Source organism: Dipodomys spectabilis, unplaced genomic scaffold (assembly GCF_019054845.1).
Source record: "Dipodomys spectabilis isolate Male_0828 unplaced genomic scaffold, ASM1905484v1 ptg000229l, whole genome shotgun sequence".
NCBI lineage: Eukaryota > Metazoa > Chordata > Mammalia > Rodentia > Heteromyidae > Dipodomys > Dipodomys spectabilis.
The window spans coordinates 197,908-218,413 of record NW_024870906.1 but is presented as its reverse complement, the minus strand read 5'-3'; the positions used below and the strand labels follow the sequence as shown (position 1 = coordinate 218,413).

General features: G+C 52.0%; 1 protein-coding gene across 1 annotated transcript in view; it reads right to left on the bottom strand.

Moving 5' to 3' along the window:
- Scara5 (scavenger receptor class A member 5) overlaps positions 1 to 20,506 on the bottom strand; it is an 89,019-nt gene that overhangs the window by 21,653 nt on the left and 46,860 nt on the right. Inside the window, exons 5-8 of the mRNA XM_042697859.1 lie at positions 10,806 to 11,480; positions 5,685 to 5,765; positions 3,447 to 3,545; positions 1,713 to 1,769 (exon numbers count right to left, since the gene is read on the bottom strand). Coding sequence (XP_042553793.1) covers positions 1,713 to 1,769; positions 3,447 to 3,545; positions 5,685 to 5,765; positions 10,806 to 11,480 — 912 coding nt within the window. The remainder of the gene's footprint in view (positions 1 to 1,712; positions 1,770 to 3,446; positions 3,546 to 5,684; positions 5,766 to 10,805; positions 11,481 to 20,506) is intronic.

Sequence of the window (20,506 nt, the reverse complement as noted above, 5' to 3'; positions counted from 1 at the left end):
CTCTCACTGTGGAAAACCTCCTGACAACCAGCAGCCTCTCCCGCTCCCTTCCCCTCTCAGCCTGTGGTCCAGCAAGGCCCCTTGTCCAGGGAGGCTATTTCTGAGGTTGAGGGAGGAGGAGCTCAGGGCTTGATGGAAGCGCTGGGCTTCCGCTCTGTGCCTGAGCTCTGGCCTCTGGTCAGGGTGTAGTCTCCTCAGAAAGGGAAGCAACCTCAGACCCCAGGGACGGACGTCCAGGCTGATGTCAGCTTCTGGCGGGGCAGTTGGCAGGCTCGGAGGCCAAGTGCATGGGCGTCCTTCCCCAGTCTCCCACCCCTCCCCAGGGGAGCTGCACACCATCGGGCACTGCCTCCACCTCCCAGGCGGGGCCCCCAATTCCCTCCGTGACCAGAGAGCATCCTTTGCGGCGTGGTCACCCCGCTGGCTCTGAACCTGTTTCCATTCTCAAGTCAGCCGAAAGGATGGTGTGCGAGCACTCCTGACAAGACCCCTCTGGTATGTGGGCAGCGCTGTGATCTCTCTCTCTCTCCCTTTCTCAAAGGTCATCTTTCCACACACGTTCCTCCCTTCCTGCCCAATTCATCACTTGTTTATTTCTCCAAGCTAAATGCCATAATCCTTCTCAGCTCCTCCGGTGGTATTGCATCAGAAACAGTACACAAACCATCAGAGAAGTCAGTGAGAGCTCCAAAGCCCACGAGCAGCGCCCTGTCCTTCAGGCAGGTCAGCGGCAGGCAGGGTCCAGCCTATGCCTCCACCCTGGCGTCTGTCCCGACTGTCCACAGGAGAGCCTGGGTGCGGGTGATGCTCCCCAGGCCCGCGGTGCAGCGCCCAGCCCAGAGCCCAGAGGCCTGTGGTCTCTCCAGCAGCCAGACTCCAGAGCCAACAGAACAATGGGTGGATGGTTGTTTTCTGTTTGAAATATGGCCAGGTGACTCTATTCATTCTTTCCCTGACAATCTCTCAACATCTACGAGAAGCCCTTTGGGGAAAATATACCTTAAAAGTGCACGGCTGGGTAATCTGGCTGACACCCTCACGGGAAGCCTCTCTAAAGAACGACTGTCCTTTCCCATGGCGACTAGGCCGCCGCAAATGAGGCACCAGCCTTGTGGGAGCCAAAGAGGGAAAGGGACGCACTGGGGTCGGCCTCTGCCCTCCCTCCCCTTGCAACAGCTGGGGAAAGGAGGTGTTTTCTTGAGGTCAGGGAGTTTTCACAAGCACACTGGATGATTTGAGGAAGTATGCCTGAACCACTGCATGACATGGAAGAGCAGCCAGCCTTCCCTGAGTCCTAACAAGGGCTTAGATACGGTAATAGGCATTTTCTATTGACTAACCCATTCACTTCTCACCACCGCCCTATTCCCCTCCCGCCTTTTTTTCCCTAGGCAATGATACAGAGGCCCAGAGATTAGACATAGCCAGTAGAGAGGGAGCTTCCAGACCCTTCCACAGGACCATAGTAGTACCATCTCTAGAAGCACAGCCTGTGCCCCTGGGGGGGGGGGGTCTCTTAGTAACTCTTGCTGGGCCAGTGAGCCCTAAAATGGGAAGGAGACTCAAGGAGGCTCTTTGACACCTGAGCCCTGCACATGGCCACCACACCCACATCCCAACCTCAGGTTGGATAGATTCAAGTTCTACCCCTTTCCCGGCCCCTACCCCCCGTAATCACACAGCAGCCAGGGACCCCAGTAGAACTTCCTCACCCGCATCTCTTGCTCTGTCTCCTCGCTCTCCTTTCTCTCCTTTCGGGCCTCGGTCACCTGGATCAGTGGAGGAAAACTGGCATTAGAAACAGAGGCAAATGCTAATCAGGAAATGGTACCTTGGAACCCTAGACTAGGAAACTCCTAGGCAGAAGATAGCAGTAATCAGCGGGCACAGCAGGGCAGGTAAGAGCTAGTGAATTATGACACCTGCTCTGGTCCCCTGAAGAAAGATGGTAGGCTCCACAGAGAAAGTCTCTTTCCATCCTCGTGAAAGCACAGAAGAACGGCATCCGTCACACAGCCTCCAAGATGAGAGGTACTCAGCAGAAGAAGATAAAGCAAGGGAGTTTCTATCAAGCACACAGGCCTTTAGAAATTTGCATCGAGGTTTATTCTAATGGGCACAGGGGAAGGAGGGGGCTGGGCTTCAGTTATGGAGGGAGAGAGATGGGTTATATGTCAGGCAGATTTTCCGGCAGGGGAAACTGTAAAATACGAGAATGAGTTTCCAGGGAATTGTGGAATTTTCTTCCCAGGATATGGTTAATAGAAGTAGAGCTGTTTCCCCAGCTGGCATCTCACCCCGCAAAGCAGTGTAAAGTCCTGGCATCATTCAATGGGCATTAAAACGGCCAGGGAATTCTATGCCAAGGATTTCTAGAAAAGTATCTGGAAATTAAAGGCCCATGGCATGCTACGGATGAAAACAGCAAGTCAGAAAACTTTGGAGAAAACCTAGTGAGATCCAAGGTTTTTTTTTTTTTTTTTTTTAAACACAAACTAAAGCACACACACATGTGTGTGTACATTTATGTATATATGCATATGAATGTGCTTAGAGAAATATCTGGCAGGATACATTCCAAAGAGTCTACAGTGGTTATTCTAAGGCATAAAGTTAAAGGGATCAAGGAAGAAAAGACTTCCTTCTTACATGCCTGTATCATCTGGTTAAAAAAGAAAACAAGCATGTTCTACTTCTACAATGTTTAAAATTAAAAATTTCTCATGAGAACTATAAAAGAAAGGAAAACCCCAGCTTGATTCATCACCAACCAGAAAGTAGAGTAAGACTTCCCAGTGGTCCCAGGCCCAGGGTGGGAGCTGGCTAGCTTGTCATGGTAACCAGTAATGAGTAGGAAGTCCAGGAAAGAGCATTAGACATGTCTTCTCTTATGCAGTGATGATAGGAGGTCTGGCAGTCTTGAAAGGCAATGAAAAGGGGGTGGGTCTACCTCTGAAGCAGGTTACCCTAAAAATGGACACGGGACTGTCCATAGGAAGACAAACAAATCAGAAGGAACTGTTGTTCTGTAAACCTGGGATGTGACCTGGGACGTGAACTTGAGCTGTTAACGCAGGGGGAATACAGAGAGTCTCGCAGAAGGAGAGGAATCTGGCAGTACTGGCCAGGGTGTCCGTGGTGGGTCCCCTGGTCTGTGTTGTTCATGAGACACCCCTTCCCAGCCCCCGCTGTTACACCTCTGGGCTGCAGCTTCTATTCACACCCTTCGGCATCTCACAAAGGTTTTAGAGTTGCAGGGCCATTCACACACACACACACACACACACACACACACACACACACACACACACACACACACACACGGAGTCATCATTCATGAAGGCCCACTCAGTGACTCAGTGGCCAAGGCAGGATGCCACCACCACCCCTGGGCCCCGCTGGGCTGCCCGCATGCTGCTCCCGCGTGCACGGAGAACTGCTGTTACCTTTGAACCCACGCATGCCCATTGGGCCTGTGGCCCCCAGCTTCCCGTCATCGCCCTTGGGACCGGGCAGTCCTGGGGTGCCCTTTTCCCCCGGCAGACCTGGGGAGAGACAAAAGACACAGACTCAGAACTGTAAAGTCCCTTACAGGTCATTGTCTGCTTTGATGATGGATCGCAAATGTGCATCCTCAGTGGCTGTGGCTTCTAGAATCTTCTTAGGTGCATTAAAGATGCAGCAAAAGCAGCATCCAATAGATCAGTACTTGTTACCGCTTAGGCCCGTCCCCACTGCTAGGCCCAGTTCTGTGGTGACAGATGGCGGTGGCATGAGATCCATCCAGGTGTCTCCTTACCTTGGGCATGCTGGAGATTTGGAAGTTTTTGGAGTCCAGTCTACCTGCTAGGCATAAAGAATCCCATCCCATCCTTACAGAGAACCTAGAGGTATTCCTTCACCTGTACTACTCACGAGGTAATTAAACCCAGAGAGGTTAAATAACTTGCCCAAGAGAACACAGTGAACAGTGAGGAAGGCAGGATCTGTGTCTTACTCTCCCTGAACGGAAAGTTCATGGCTGGACCAAAGGTTTTAGTGATACTTGGGAGGAGCAGGGAATAGCATTAGAGACTAGGAGAAAGATGAAATACTGCTTCTATTTAAAGAAAGAACAAAAAGATCCCTTCCTTTCCAGAAACATGGGAGGCATAGCAAAGGGCACTCGCTGGAGGCTGAGAGGGATGAGGAAATCGGCAAGGCTGGTCAGCGATGCATGGCCTGCCGCCTGACCAGGCCCCGGGCTCCGGGCCACCAGGTCCCATGGACAGGGCCTGCTTTGATTGCACCATGGAAAGCCAGAATCAACACACACTTTCACCAAGCCAGAGCCCAGGGCCCCCAGAGGCCTGACCTAAGCCCATAGTCATTGCTGCAAAGCAGAGCTGTCTTCAACTGACTAATTGTTCTTTCTTGCTTGGAGAGCTAGTTGGCTTCTTTGGGCCTCATTTTCCAAGACACTAGAAACCTGTTTCTCAATCTGTACTCCTCTAAGGCTAACGTCAAAAGTAGGGAGAGGATGGTGGCCTGCCACCAGGCATCTGTTCCCAGGATCCCACCACCCTGTAGCCACAGAACATGGAACCTAACGCAGGACCAAAGCTCCCATGCTAAGATTCATTAGGCCAAAAGAAGCCCTTGAGCATCATGGGTCTCAGAGCTCTTGGGCAGGGTGGGGACAGGGGCTGGAGTGGAATGTGGCTGTGATTCTTCACTCCAGTGTCTGCCTCTTCCCCTCCGTTGGCAAGATCCTTGGAGATCTTTTTTATTATTTCTTTATGGAGATTAAGTGACTACATCGATTTCACCATACTGTGGCATAGTAACACGTTGCTAAAGTCACAAGCCCTTGTAACACCGTGATCAGCATCATTATCTTAATCTACAAAGCTTATGAACTTGAACAATAAAACTGTTTCTTACAAGTCGGGTGAGGCGTACATTTCTTTCCTTTCGTTTCGCGTCAGCTGTTCCCTCTTTCCCTCTTGTGCCTCCCTCCCATCACTGCCCTTGAGTTGCTTAGTTCACGTTCAGGGCAGCGGCTGGGCCCCTCTGCTGTATTTTTCACCCGCTTTCCACGGGATCTTTGGAGATTGTAGCAGCAATAACTCTTTACATAAACAGACCCCCCCCTCCTCCCAGTCACCACTGTTTTGCCTCTTCACCCTCACGGGAGAGTACGGTGCCTTGCGCAGGCTCGGGAATGGACAGACACGATGAAGACTTTGGAAAAGTCACTGCATGGATCTTCTGTGACACGGAGTCAAAGAAGAAGGCAGGGTACACCCCCTTCCCCGATACAGCAGAGGAGGGTGAGACCGGTGCAGCCCATTCCTAGACCAGGGCAGGTTCAACGAGGAGTAAGACAGAGCAGGGCTTCAGGAGCCTGTGGATGAGTCAGGAAGCACTGAATGCTGGGAAGCGATTTCCTCAGATACTGCTCTGGATGGTAGAACATCTCCAGCTGGCTCCTGGATGGGGATCTCTTCAGATTCTGGCACTTTCTAGGAAAACGTATCTTTGTCCCATTGCCAACCCATGACCTCCAGAGCTCTTGGCAGAAAAGAGCACTGAAAACCAAAGGTGAGCACTCTACAGGGAGCCCACAGCCATACCAATGGGGAAGGAGAGGCCAGGGGTAGACTTGCAGATCCCAACTAGGAGATTCCCCCCCCCACCATTACCTCGAAGTCCAGGTAGTCCAGGAATGCCAGGCCTGCCTTCCTTCCCTTCATCACCCTGGTCACCTTTGGGTCCCGGTGGCCCTGGAAGGGGGAACACAGCAGCAAGGTTAGGGGACTGCTTCCCAAACAGGGCCAGGACATCTGCAGAGGAAGCAAACGCTCCCTCTCCCCACACAGGGTCAGCATCCTGCTGTCCAGGCTCAGCCTCGGGGCCACCAAGGAAGGCTTTCTGGAAGCAGTGGCATTAAAGTGAGCGTTCTAGGAGCAACAGGAGCTAGCGAAGGGAGAGGGCGAGGTTCTCTAGGAACCGGACGTTTGTATCCCTCTCAGATGTGTGTGTTGAGGTTCTGACTCCGAGGGTCTCGGGAGGAGGTGGGGCTTTTGGAAAGGGCTTTGGTTTCGATGAGGTCAGAAGGGTGGAGCCGGGCTGCTGGGATTAATGGCTTTAGAGAAGAGATCTTATAAGAAGGGAGCTCAGGCTGACACTTGTGCTGGCTTTCCCTCCCTCCTCCTACCTCTCCTGTCTCCCTCTCCCTTTTTCTCTCTCTGTCTCTGTCTCTGTTTCTCTCCTCTCTCTCTCTCTCTCTCTCTCTCTCTCCAGTAAATAATGACATGGTGCACTCTGATCTCAGACTTCCACCTCCCAAACTGGGGGAAAACAAATGTCTGTGGTTTAAGGATTTTGTTCCTGGGGCCCTGGGCCTGGCTAGGACAGTAAATGGACAGGGGTCAGACAGGATGTGCAGCTGGAGGCCTAGTAGGTTAGAAAGTGGAGGTCTGGGAGGCCTGGCTTCAATGCTTGATCATGACTGAGTGCACGGGAAGTCACAGGAGTGGCAGCCCTCGCCCAGCAACTCTCAGAAATCAACCTTCCTTCCTGCAAGTGTGCAGCCAGAAATCTGAACCTGAGCCCAGATTCTTCCTCCCCCACCTTCAACAACCTGGAACAAGGTTTTTGTCATGGGGCTTGAACTGTGGGCCTGGGTGCTTGCTGTCCCTGGGCTCTTCAGCTCAAGGTGAGCACTCTACCACTTGAGCCACAGCACCACTGCCTCACTCTTGTGAGGAAAAGAGTCTTTACAGTTGTGTATTGTTATAATGAACTCATACTGGAGTGTGGTAAGCCCTAATCCAATGACTGGTATCCTCAAAAGAGAAGTAAATAGAGAGCCCCAGCTACACGAACGCCACGTGCCGACACAGGCAGACATGGGAGGGATGTGTTTGTAGGCCAAGGGATGCTGGGGATTCCAGCAGCCATCAGAAGTTAGAAAGAGCAGAAAGGACCCTGCCTTGGAGCGCTCAGGGAGACAGGACCCTGTTCACACCTTGATTTTGGACTGGAAGACTTCAGAACTGTGGAGAATAAATGTCTGGTAGTTTTGGCCACCCGCGTGGTGCTCTGGTGGATCAGCCTTTAGGAAATCCAAGCAGCACCATGACAGTGTCTTGCACAATACATATTTGATGAATGAATGAGTCAATGTGATCATACCAAACAACCAGGCCGCCAAGATCAAGATGTCCTGGTACATGCCAAAAGTTTGTATCGCCCCCAGCCTCTCACTAAAGCTGACAGATCTCTAATAATTCAATGGAATAAAAAGTGCTCAACATATTTAAAAATTCACAAGTTTGAGAAGTAAAGCAAAGCAAAGCTTGACCTTTCTGATTCCAGTGTTTAGACCCCGTGAGGTGGTGAAAGATGTAAGCAGCAGAAGCCAGATGGAGGGAGTTAGAGAGCATGAGTTGGAAGAGATGCTGTGACTCTGACACACATTTCTCTCTGTCTCTTGTCTCTGTCTCTGTCTGTCTCTTTCTCTCCTTCCTGGATATAGCTTCTTCTAATAAAGTAATTGGGCCAACGGATTGCAGATCCAAACTTCCAAAACTCAGACAAAATAAACCTTTTCTTTTTTACAAGCTGACTCTCGCCAATGTTTTGTCCCAGAGGCAGAAAGCTGATTAGCACAGACCCAGGGCACGGCTCTTCTGACCAAGGAGGGATGCAGTCCAGTGCAGTCCAGCCTCGACAGAGGGGGCTGGGTAGGGGTGGAGATATGTGGGATGTGAATATGGATGTGGAGTGTCTTGAGCTCAGGTCCTGGTCTATGACAAGGAGAGAGAGATTTGTTTTCCCCATGCCTGGGAGTGAGGAGGAAGGGGACTCACAGGGCCTGGTAACCTTCAGCGGCAAGGTCACGCTGGCCTCACGCTGAAGCTTCATGCGAACTGTTAGAACATCAACGCTTAGCCTTATTCTAAGGTGCAGCTGGAGTCCCTCTGCTGTCCTTGGGCAGCTAATCCAGTTAGAGGATGGTCTAAAGATCATCTTATAATGGTGTATGTATAGATATTTCAACACAAGGAAGAGGCTGGTGGGGAGCTTGGCAGAGATGATCAGGGATTAGCGGAGGCGCACATCTCTGGTGAGACAGGCCTGGCTGCCAAGTGGCCAGAACTGGGTGCTTCTGAACTCACGGCGGCTGTCCCTGGGGTGCAGCGGAGGCCGGGCTTGTATGCCCATGGCGCTGCTGTTCTCTCAGGGACCCAGGCTGGGAATCCCTTTCCTGCTCACCCTCTTTCCCACCATGCGCATGCTCTCATGGAAGGCTGCGGTGCACAGTCCCTTTCATGTCTTTGCCTCCTCCCTCAGTCCACCACTCTCACTGGCCCTGCCTTCTAAAGACGCCTTGTGTTCACTCTCTCTACCCACGGTGTGCGCCGCTCTCTGATGAATATCCCCCAAATATGGAAACAAGCAAATGTGCTCGGAGCCCTGGGTGGCCCTTCCAGCGGGGGGGGGGGGGGGGCACGGCCGCCATTCACAGATCCTGCAGGTCCTTCCCAGCCTCACCTCGCACTGTGGACTTGAGGCTTCCTGACACAGCTACCCCCTCGCCCCTCAGTGTCCTCACACATCGGGCGGAGCATTTCTAGTCCCTCTGAGTCCCAGAGTCACCCTTAGGCCCCCCCTGCCCCCCTGCATGTCTTGGCACAGCATAGGTAGAGTGCCCAAACCTCACAGCCAGGGCGGGCCTGGGAGCTGGCTCCCAAGGGCAGGACCTTGAGCAGGCAGCCTCTGTGCACATGCCCGGTGTGTCACCACCCCCACAGTGGCCCGGCCTGTGTGGACACTGGAGCCACCTCTCTGGCCCTGCATCCCACACAGCTCTGGCACACAATCAGGATTAGGAGGATGGCACCACTAACCGGATGAAGACCGGTGCCTGAGCATTTGGGAGCAGCCCTAAGAGGCCATCCTCTCAGGGGACCAGACAATCAATAGAAGGAGAGGCAATCTTTTCCCATCCTTGTTCCAGGATTTGGGGAGGGAGACGGTGTGAGCTGGAAGGGGAGGACAAATGACCAGGACAGCGATGAGCCAGCCAAAGCCTGCAGTACACTGACCCAAATAAACACAACACCACGCCAGCCCCAGGGCAGCTGACCAAGGGTGGAGGCCCAGAGCTGACTGCTAGACTTCCAGTTCCTAGGGCCCAGAGACAGCTATTCCTTTAGAGCAGACGGAACTCTCCCTTTCCTTATTCAAGACACTGCTCTACCCTCAAGCAAGCAACAGAACCAGAACCAGAACCTCCAGCAACATCTCACAGCCAGGAAGACGGGGATCCCACAAGATGCAGGGACAGCTCTGGCTGCGGTCCTGGGGCCTCAAGGGCAAAGGTGGTGGGGGCAGGCTGGTACAGCAGTTCATTTCATTCTGGGCCCTCCACCATTTCAGGGTGGAGTCAGATGTGGAAGGGGAGAGTAGATGGTTAGAGCATATGGATCAGCAATCTCTTCCCACTCTAGTCTCCTGAGATTCTAGCAAGCTCACGTTCTGAATTCTAGCAAGCTCATGTTCTGAGATTCTAGCAAGCTCACATTCTGAGATTCTAGCAAGCTCACGTTCTGAGATTCTAGCAAGCTCACGTTCTGGCACGCAGAGCCGTTGCACAGGGTGGGAAGGCCTGCCCCTGCCCTTCACTGGACCTTCCTCCCCTGGCATACCTCCTCGCTCAGATAATCTAAGTTCTGCAACTTAGAAACCATAGAGGTTTGACCAGACCTGATGGAGGATGGAAATCCAAAGGAGAAATCAGAAAACCCTGCTGTGAATCTCCATGAAAAACAAACTGGAGACAAAACTCACAGAAAACTGCATAACTAAGAGACCATGGAAACCATTTGGGCCGGGTTCAAGGATAATGTAAATATACTCATGGTTGAAAAATACACACAATTGAATATTTGTGGATTCCAAGACAGAATAGAGCAGAGTAGGAGTGTGTGTGTGTGTGTGTGTGTGTGTGTGTGTGTGTGTGCGCGTGCGCCTGAGCCCAAGGCCTTAGAATCATTTGAGCTGCCCCCTCCTCAGCCCTTTTGCTTTTAGAGATAGCCCTCTTGAGATAGGGGCTGGCCAACTTTGTCCTGTCTGACTTTAAACTTGCAATCCTCCTACCTCTGCTTCCCATATCTGTCTGTCTGTCTGTCTATCTATCTGTTGATCTATTGATCTGTCTATCAGTCTCTGTCTATATCTGTCTGTCTGTCTTACTATGGACAGGATTTCACCATGTAACCCAGGTTGGCCTCAGACTTGGGCTCCTCCCATCTGTGCCTCTCATTGATTGGGACTATAGCTTCGTACAACCATACCCAGTGGTTGATGCATAAAAGTAATAAAGAGTTAATTTGACATATATTCTTCTGCCTAGATGCATCCATCTTCCTAACAGCCTGGAAGGCCAGGTGTGACTTAGGAATTCTCTACTGCTTGGTGCTCCAGCCACGGAGCACACAAGAGAGGGGGAGCCCCTCTCTCCTCCTGCTTCTCTTCCCAGAGCTCCAAGATCTTGGAGACTACAGCAAGGTCGCGCTAAGCTCTGACTATTCATATCCTAGCTTGCTATTCCTGGCCAAGAGTGGAGTCCATTCTCTGACTTAGAAGGTTTGCTCAAGGGGCTTAGCGATGGCCAGAAAGTTCCAGAGTGCTGCAGGGCAAGACTAAACGTGGGGATGGGTTGTCACCTGGGGATGGGGCCTTGGGAAGACCTGAGCGGGAGCAGCCAGGAGGCAGCGTCCTGGGCTGGGCGCCTTTTGCCGAGGTCGCCTCACCTTTGGCCAGGGAGATGTTCCTGAGGGCGATGGAGTGCTCCCAGTCCTTGAGGCGCAGGTCCTCCGTCACCACGTTGAGCATGGCCAGCTCCTGCTTGAGCTGCAGCTCCAGGTCCAAGTGCACCCTGCGCATGCGGCGCGCATCCTCGCTGGCGTTGCTCACCAGCACCTGCAGGTCCCGCAGCCGCGTGCCCTGCAGCGCCACGTCATAGGACAGGCTGCGGTTGAGGCCGTGCAGCGCGCCCCCCACGTCGGCCAGCTCCTCGCCCAGGACCCCCACCCGGTGCGCCAGCCCGTCCAGCAGGCCCGCATGACGCCGCAGCAGCAGCTGACTGCGGTTGCTGTCCACCTGCAGCTGGTACAGCTCCAGCTGCGTCCAGTCGCCCTGCTGGCCCGTGCGGTCCCGCAGCAGGGCCACGGCCTGCTCCGCCTGCGCGGCCCTGGCGCGCAGGGCCCACAGCGCGCCCTCCAGCCGCTGCACGGCGCCCGCCAGCAGCTGCAGCGCGTCCGTCTGGTTCTGCAGCGCCTCCTGCGCGCTCCACACCTGCTCCGCCAGGTCGGCCTGCAGCGGGGCCTGCAGCAGCCGCAGCTGCAAGTCCCGGAAGCTCTCGTTGAGCCGGTTCACGTGGCGAGTCAGCGCCTTCAGGTCGTCAGGGTGGCTGCGGGGTCTGGACACTGCAGAGGGGGAGGCGGAGGACAGGAGAAGAGAGAGAGAGGTGAGGAAGGAAGGGCCAGGCAAGCCTGGTGTGCAGCAGGCGCTCGGTAAATGCCAGTGAAGGAAGAGCAGAGGAGGCTGTTTCATTAGATCCCAGACTCTGTGCTGACTAAAGCCCACAGGACCCCAAAGCTGTCCACACAGTAAGATCACCTGGACAGGTGTCTCACCCAGCAGGAGCTCTATAATTCGAGCCACACCTCCGGGCTGCCTGTGAAAACTATAACTGAGTTGATCTGGAATACAAAACCTAGGGTCTGAAACTATTAAAAGACCCCGCAATAATCCCAAGGAACAGACAAGTTGATCTGCTACACCGATCTATCTAGCCAGGCCTGCGTTCAGTGGTCCAAATGAAACTGCCATTTTTGGACGTTGGAAGTGGTTGGGTACGGGCAGTTTTATGTGGTTCTATTTAAGATCCTGGCTGCTTAGTTGGGCTTCTGTGAGCTCATACCTATAACCCTAGCTACTTAGTGGGCTGAGATCTGAGGATCTTAGTTCAAAACCAACCCAGGCAGGAAAGACTATGAGACCCTGACCTCCAATTATCTCACCAAAGAGCCAAAAGTGGAGCTGTGTCTCAAGGGGGAAAGCAACGGTCTTGAGTGGGAAAAGCTAAAGGTCGGTGCCCAGGTGCGCGCACGCACACACACACACACACACACCACACACACACACACACACACACACACACACACACACCCAAGACACACAATGCTATGAACCCTCAGCTTCAGGAGGAGGCTACTTGCCATGGTCTGAAAGTGCTTGGAAAAGAAATCTGTCCTGGGAATCATCCCAACCAGAGCAAGATCACAGTGCTTATCCCGTGGCCTCTGGAGTTCCATGTCCCTCCGTCCGGCTGCAGCCTGGCCGCCCCCCCCCCCCCCCCGGAGCAGATGGAAACTTTGCCCTCCCACTCTCCTCCTTCGTCCCCTGTTTTCCGCAGCAAACAATCCATCCAGTGACTCCCCGCCCTTGCCTCTTGGAGCGAGATCCTTTCCTTGGTTATAAAACAGCTGCATCACAATACTAAGAGGCAGACAAGAATCCCTCGACTCCGGCATCCCTGTGTTGCCTGGGAGATGGGATCTGGCACCGCCCAGGTGCTGGCATGGCCAACCATGCTTGCTTCTCCACCTGGCTCTCCACACTAGGGAAGTCCAGTCCAGCCAGTATGGGGGGGCGGGCAGGAGTGAGTCGTGTTGGAGGTAGGAAAAGATAAGACTCAGAGAGAAGTCTGTCTTCACCACCTTGGAACCCGAGAACCTGGAACTTAGTACGAAACTTGTTGAAACAATGAGAGCATGCGGACAGAGTAAGTTCTCAGGCAGAACTTCACCATGAAAAGGGGGATTAGGCTTGTGGGGGTTCTTGTGGAGGCCTGAGGCTGTGGTCCAGCAGGGAGGCCTGTGGATACACACAGCAGAGGGCTCTACCGCCCTGCCCCGCCCCCCGGGGAGACATGTAAGTCACTCCAGACTAGATTCTGGGGTACAGAGATCTGGACAGAGCCTCAGAGCTGCTGCTTCTTCCCATCTAGAGTTTTAACCCCAGAAGCACATGCCACCACGCGGTCACCCAGATCCTGCTTCTATCAGTCTCTCTACATCCACTTAGTGCTCACCTTTGGAATGTTTTGCATCCGGTTCTGACTTGAAATTGGGAGTTTCCACCCAAGAGATCCCATCTTTGGTAGGATAGAGAGCTAGCAATTTGTTATTTTTTTCTAAGAATTTTTTTTCTCAGAATTTCATAGACACCTCTCCCATCCATAACCTATGATAGCTTTTCTGGTTTAAATGTGCAGTTCTTTAATTCATTTTCTTTCAAAACCTCTATGCATTCCACCTGGCCATTTTCTGCACATAGTCTAGTTTTCCAACCTTGCCTTAGAGATGCTCCCCTTCCTGGCTGTCTTCTTCCCGGCTCCTCCTGGTCTCTCCATTCCTCATCAAGGGGTCCCAAGCCACTCTGTCCTCTGTATCCTTGGAATTCAATCCAGCCCTCGGCACCTGCCAGCTCCTGGGCCCTTCTCTCAGTCCAGGAAACGGGGCTGAAACTGTGTCCAGCTGACAGTCAGTCCTCCTTCCCAGATGGTCTCTGTGGCTCGTTGATTGTAGCTCTTTACTGATCACTCTTAGTGCAAGTCCACACAGAAGAAAGAAACATTCTTCCACACCTCCACCACCTCCAACAGAGAGCACTGGTTTGTTTTTCATTGTCATTTGCTAGCTCCATCCAGTCTTTACAATTTCATTTCTGGGTTTTTCTTTCTCCACCTCATGTTATGATTATTTCTCAAACATTTTTTTCCATCCTTCTTTTATAATTTATATAATTATAATTTTGATGACTGTATAAGTGTCCTTCAAGGGACTTGCTATAACTTAGCCATTCTTGGAACTGTGGGATCTTGTTTTTAAACATCGTAAATACATACTGACATATTTTCTTCTTTTTAAAAAAGTTTTTCCTAGCAATAAATTCCAAGAAGTTGGGTTAGTAGGTCAAAGGTGTCGACATTTTTACAACTCAAAATCCCCAGCCAAATTACTTCCTTCCAATTATGCTAATTTATATTTATATTGCAGATTTTTAAGGGTGCCAATTTCAATCCATCCTCATTTCATCTAGTATTACAATTTTCCTAGTGTTAATTTCTAGTTGTGTGTGGGGTGTGTGTGTGTGTGTGCACATGCTTGTGTGCCAGTATTGGAGCTTTAACTAGGCCTCTTATCCTTATTTTTTTCACTCAAGGTTTGTGTTCTACCATTTGAGTCAAAGCTCCACTTCTGGCATTTTGTGGGTTAATTGAAGATAAAGGTTTCATGCACTTTTCTGCCAGGACTGGCTTCAAACCATGATCCTCAGATCTTAGCCGATGAGTAGCTAGGATTACAGGTGTAAACGGTGCCTTTCTTAGTGTTCATTTCATAGATATAAAAATTGCACCCGATTTTTAGTGCAATTCTGTTTAAGAACAGGCAGTGGATCAGCTCACTGTAGTGAGCCAGACAGGTTAGGTCCCTGGACGGTCAGATCACTGTTAGGAGGTGAATATTCTTGGGGCCTCCTCTTGTGCTCCCTGAGCCTAGAGCAGCCTCTGTCCTTGGGGATCATTTACGCACTCCAGAGTGAATTATCTCCCTGCGACAGTCACCCGGTGTTCTCTGTCACACCCTCCCTCCCCTCCCCTCCCCTATAATTCCTTCCAGATGCCGGCTGTCCGCAGCACGGAACAGTTCTTGAGTGTGACTCTCTTAATTCGTGTTTATGCAAACAGTTCATTTATCTCTTTGCCTGGCATATCTACTTTTCACGTGTTTCAATTATTCTTTAACTTTTATACTTTCACAAAGGGGAAAATAAATGATCGCGTCAGTATCACAGCGGCATTTCCTCTGTCCCCATTGTGCACCAAGCACTGTCCTCAGAGCTTTCCACATGAACACAACACGTCTCCAGACAAGCTATGGGGTAAGAACAAGTCCTTCAAATGGCATTAAGTGTCCTCATTTGCAAATGGGGAAACGGAGGCACGCAGAGGCTAAGTAACTCATAGGGCCACCCTGCCAGGAGACTGGCTTTGGAACTTTGAGGTCTGGTGTCCGAATTCCTGGCTGGAAGCTGTGGCTCCAGTGGTACTGCACCAGCCTGAGTGAAAAAGCCAAGCTAGAGTGTGAGTTCAAGTCTCAGCCCAGGTGCACACACAAATCCAAGAACAAAAACAGAGTCCCCAGCTGAATAACTCTGTCAAATGCTACAAGTGTGGGAGGCAGAGAACAAACTTGGTGCGGGCCAGGGACACGGAATGTGTTTTAAAGGTAATGAGCTCTCAGGCACAACCTCACCTCCCTGGGCTCAGGGTGCTGGGTAGGAAGCATATAGAATTCAACTGCAGATTCCAGCTTAGTATTGACTGCTGGATCCTAATCAGCATGTAATGTATGTTTGTGATCATGTAAGACTGCTGTGTGAGCACTGCCTCAGGCTGAGGCAGGGAGCGGTGATTTGCCCACACAGGGTTCACGCAAACTGCTCATGGGAACACAGCCTTCCCGTCGCACCCTACCCACGTCCTCATCTGCAGGTGAAGTGGGGTGCTCCACATGTGATCTGAGCAGCCAGATGTCTCCCCCAGACATAGTAGTCATACCTTTAATGCAAGCAAGGTACGTGTGTGCCCATGTGCATGGGTGTGTGTGGGTGTGGGTGTGTCTGTGTCTGTGTGTGTGCAAGGCAAAAGGCTCTACATTCTCTTTGATGGTTAGTGACGTAAGCCTCAGACATTGGTTAATATCATGCATTTTTGTAGAGAAATTCACATTACACAGGGCTCTGGTGGCTCATACCTGTAATCCTACCTATTCAGGATACAGAAATCAGAGGCTTACAGTTTGAAGATAGAAAGTCTGGATAAGAAAGTCTGTGAGACTCTTATCTCCAATTAGACAGGCTCAATTAGACAGTGGCTCAAGTGGTAGAGTGCCAATTGTGAGTGAAAAAGTTGAGTAAGAGTGAAAGGCTCTGAATACAAGTCGCAGTACTGATATGGAGGGTAGGAAGGAAGGAAGGAGGGAAGGAAGGAAGAAAGGAAGGAAGGAGAGAGGGAGGGAGGGAGAGGAGAAGAAGGGAGAGAGGGAAGAAGGGAAAGAAGGAAAGGAAGGAAAGAGGAAAAAACCCACATTCACTGTTTCACTTAATTTCTAATGTAACTTCTCTTGGGAAACAGGAAGGACAAGAGTTCCTAATGCTGAGAAATGGAGACTCTGGAACATCAGAAGAGTGCCTAAACAATGAAATAAGGATGAGCATAGACGCGCGCCCCCCCCCCCCCCCGGCCCTTATTGTAGTACCCTGTCTCCAGGCCTACTCTGAGATAGATGGATGCCTTACTCCAAGTAGGCTAGGCAGGGAGGGAGGTGACTTTATTAAACGCCACTGTCCGCCAAGCTCAGTTTTCCTGTCTCCCAGCAGCCTGGGGAAGTAGGGCGCATCATGCTCATTATCAGCTGTCCGTTATCAGCCGCGGAGGAGGCCAGCACGAGAAGCCTGGCGCAGCTGCCCCTTTCTAAGGGAGTGCTGTGGGAACTCATGGCGCCAAGCACCCCGAAACACCCCGGATCCCCTCATGGCCGTCCTGACCCCGAGGTGCAGGAGAGAGCCAGGCTCTCCTGGTGCCTGCGCAGGACCGTCACACAGGCCTGAGCGTGGCTTAGGGTCCCACTGTCCCCCTCGGGAACCTGGAGTTAAACATTCACCTCTGTGCATGCCAGTGAAGCCTGGCCTGCCCACTGCCCCCGGGATGGGGTCTTAGCTTCCTGGTGCCACTAGCTACTCCCCTGTGCCTGTGTAGTGAAGATTCAGAGTGTCTGGATGTGTGAGGTTGTAGGAGGAACCCAGAGGACTAAAAGGCCCCCTCCCCCCATTGTCCTTGTGCCAGAAGAATAGTAAACAGCAAATAAAAACCACCACAACAGTCAAGAGAGACCACAGAAGCCAGGAGCCTGTTTTTATGGACAAAGAACCTTGCATTCGGGCTGTGTACCAGATCCTGCCAATGACGAAGCTGGGCCTGAAGAAACGCAACCATTGTTGTCTTGTCTGGATGTGGACCCCGGATTTCTGAGTTCTCCCTGGGGTTGGGAAATGATCTCTCAGGCTAGAAGACAGAATGTATTCTTCCAAGACATCACACAGAGTGAAGTGGTGGTGGTGAAGGGAGCGCTTTGCGCTCTATAATGTAAATATAAATTTGTGTAACTTTTGGGAAGTTACTTGGCTGGGGTTTTTGAGAGTCATAAAAGTGTCTACACCTTGTGACCTACTAATCCAACTTCTGGGAAATTACTGTTAGGGAAAAAAAAACACATCAAACGATGGAGAAATCTTTCAGTATTTATTCTCTCTGGCCGCAAAAGAGTTCACCATACAGGAATGGGCGAATTACAGAGTGTCCTTGTGCGGTGTGGAATGGGCCTCCAGGCTTCATGCCCTGCACATGCACTATCGCCAAAGGTGGGTTTGGCCAATAGTCAGTGAACATGCTACTCAATGAAGCCACTATAAACCCCGGAAGGCTGATGTAGGGTACTCGCAGATAGCTGGAGCTATCTGGTACAGAGCTCCTAGCCCATCCCTGCCTGTGTCCTGCCATGAATCTCTTCACCTCTACTAGTAATGTCCTTTTGAATATACCAGTAATCATGTTTCCCCAAGTTCTGGAGTCGCTCTAAGACCTAAGGAGGGGTTCCTTGGAACCCTAGTTTGGAACCAGAAAGTCACAAATAAGGGTAAAAAAAACCAGGGCTGGCGATTGGCACTAGAGAGAAGGGGATGGTCCTGGCCGGTGTTATTCCCTTCGGTTTCTGTGGTTACCCGTATGTGACCACCTGGATTCCTTTTCCCTGGAGACTGTCCCGATACTGAAAACACTTTAGCTTTCCCTCCCAAGGGGGCAGTGGCACTGGCCACTGGAGCAAGAGTTAGGAGGCCCCGAGCCAGGTCGCTTCTGTCTTCTGGCCTCAGTCTCCTCATCTGTACAACGGGCCAGTTCACCCTAGACTACAGAAACCAAGCCCAGCAGTCAAGCTGCACAAAGTCCTGCCATAGCTAAGCAGGGCCCATTCAGACTGTTTCCGAGACGTCTCAGAGCCAGAATGAAGGAGCTGGTCCTTCCTCCAGACTCGGCCCACACCTTGGAGGCCACCCTTCCACCTGCAGCACCTTTCAGTGGAAATTGCTAAACCAGAACGGGTCCAGATGGATTGCGGGCCGCAGCTAGGATGCTAAGACGGGCTCCAGGACTTGGAGGCTTCCGGGGCATCTGGAGCAGACCTGGGAAGGGGCAGGTGTCACTCAAGTAGAGGAAGGAACTGCACCCCCAACCAGCTGCTCAATGGAGAAGTTGAAAGGGCAAATCAGGAGTTTACAAAGAGAAGAGGATGGGGTGCTCAGTGGGGGGCCCGAGCATAATGGGGGCCCATTGAAAATGGAAGAAGACAGATGATGGAGAAGCTTTTAGCTGAGCATCTTTTCCTTCTTCCCTCTCCTCCTCCTCTTCCTTCTTCCTCTCTCTCTCCCTCTCTCCCTCCCTTCCTCCTCCTCTTCCTCCCCTCCCCCTCCTCCTCCTCCTCCCCTCTTCCTCCCCCTCTCCCTCCGCTTCCTCCTTCCTCCCTTCCTCCTTCCCTTCCTCCTCCTCTTCCTCCCCCTCTTCCTCCCCTTCCCCTCCTCCTCCTCCTCCCCCTCTTCTTCCCCTTCTTCCTCTCCCTCCCTCCCCTTCCTCCTCCTCCTCCTCCTCCTCCTCCTCCTCCTCTTCCTCCTCCTCCTCCTCCTTCCTCCTTCCTCCTCCTCCTCCTCCTCCTCCTCCTCCTCCTCCTCCTCCTCCTCCTTCCTATTGTTTTAAGAAACACATGTCGCTCCAGCTCAGCAGGATACACTGCAGGCTGAGCTGGGCTTCTCCCCCCACCAGCCCCTGCACAGAAGCAGAAGGAAAGTGGAACCCACACTCCCCGTTGACAGAGGCTGGACAGACTCTGCCTTTGCACAGGTGGTCTGCGCTGCTGAGTGCTGTGGAATCTGCACACCCCCTTGCTGTCTGTCCAGAAGCCACGTGTCAAGATGGCACCCTGTCTGTCCACCTGGGCTGACCTGTGTCCATCCAGAGACTGGTGAGGCTCTCTCAGTAAGCAATGAAGATGGCCAAATCTAGGCCCAACACACGAGCAAAGGATAGGGATGTCTTCCCCACTGGTGGGTGGTGGTTTGGCCACGTCCCAGGTACCCATCGTCTCCAAAGAGAGTCTGTCCTTGGCACACTGGTGAGCACACATCGTGAGCCAGAGGACGCCCTGCATGCACACTGGGTGGCCGCCAGCTGGCATCACAGACACCGTGTTAGGATGGCCACTCAGAACTTCAAAGGGGGACAACCACACCAATGTGTTTATCCTTCTCCCCAGAGACAGGACTGGATACTCTGTGTCCTCGAAAGACAGTTGCCTATCAGTGGTCCAAGCACGCAAACTTTCTGATAACTTGTTGCCGATTACTGTGAAAATGGGATCCAAGATGAATTATGAATCACAAGCCTCCTATTGAGCTGAGCCCTGAATTCCCATCTTGGGGGCTCAACTGTCTGAAATTACCTCCAGTAGTGCTAAGGAACCGAGTTTTTTGACAGAGCATGTACGGTCAGATAGCAAAGTGACTGATCCCTGGTAAGTTCACAAGTGCATTTCAAAACATAACCATTTAGACCAAGAGCATGTGTGACACAGAACCCTGGACCTCACAGGCCACCAGTGAATCGTTATCAAATGTGTAGGCAAGTGACTGAAAATGGAGTGTCATGAGATAGAAAAGACTCATCTCTTCCTGGAAAAAGCAGGCTTGGACTAGAAGGGCTGCTTTGACAGTCTTGGACTGCGCCCAGCTGTTCTCAGATCATCTTTTGTTCTAGCCAGGGCTGCAGCTACAGAGTCTTGGTAGGTGCTGCCTGGGAGCAGTGCCCTCCAGCTTCATTCCTGATCTCTTGCTTCGGTGCCCAGTAAATCCATCCATCATGACTAACCCCTTGGAGAATCCTGAGCAGTGGAGGCAGGACTTGGAGAATGATGCCCTCCCAAAACAGACTGTGGATTTTACAATCAGCTTCTTTGCTGGGGAGAAGGAGGCTGCGGTGAAGACCAACTAAAGGCCACATCCTTGCCTTGGTTTAGCTCCTTCCTGATCTCAGCACCCCAAGTGCCCACTCCTGCTTCCTGAGGTCTCTTCTCACAGTCGGCCACTAAGGCCCTAGGGCAGACTCTGATTCCACAGAAATCCCAGGTAGGGACGGGACACATGCCTGCCTCCCCAGGCACTAACTGGCAGCCTCCTGTGCATCTTCCTCTTGTCTTTTGGCATTTTTACATCCTGACTCCCCATTGCTCCATAAGACCACAAGTAGGTCTGAATCTAGGCTACCCATTTGTTCCTG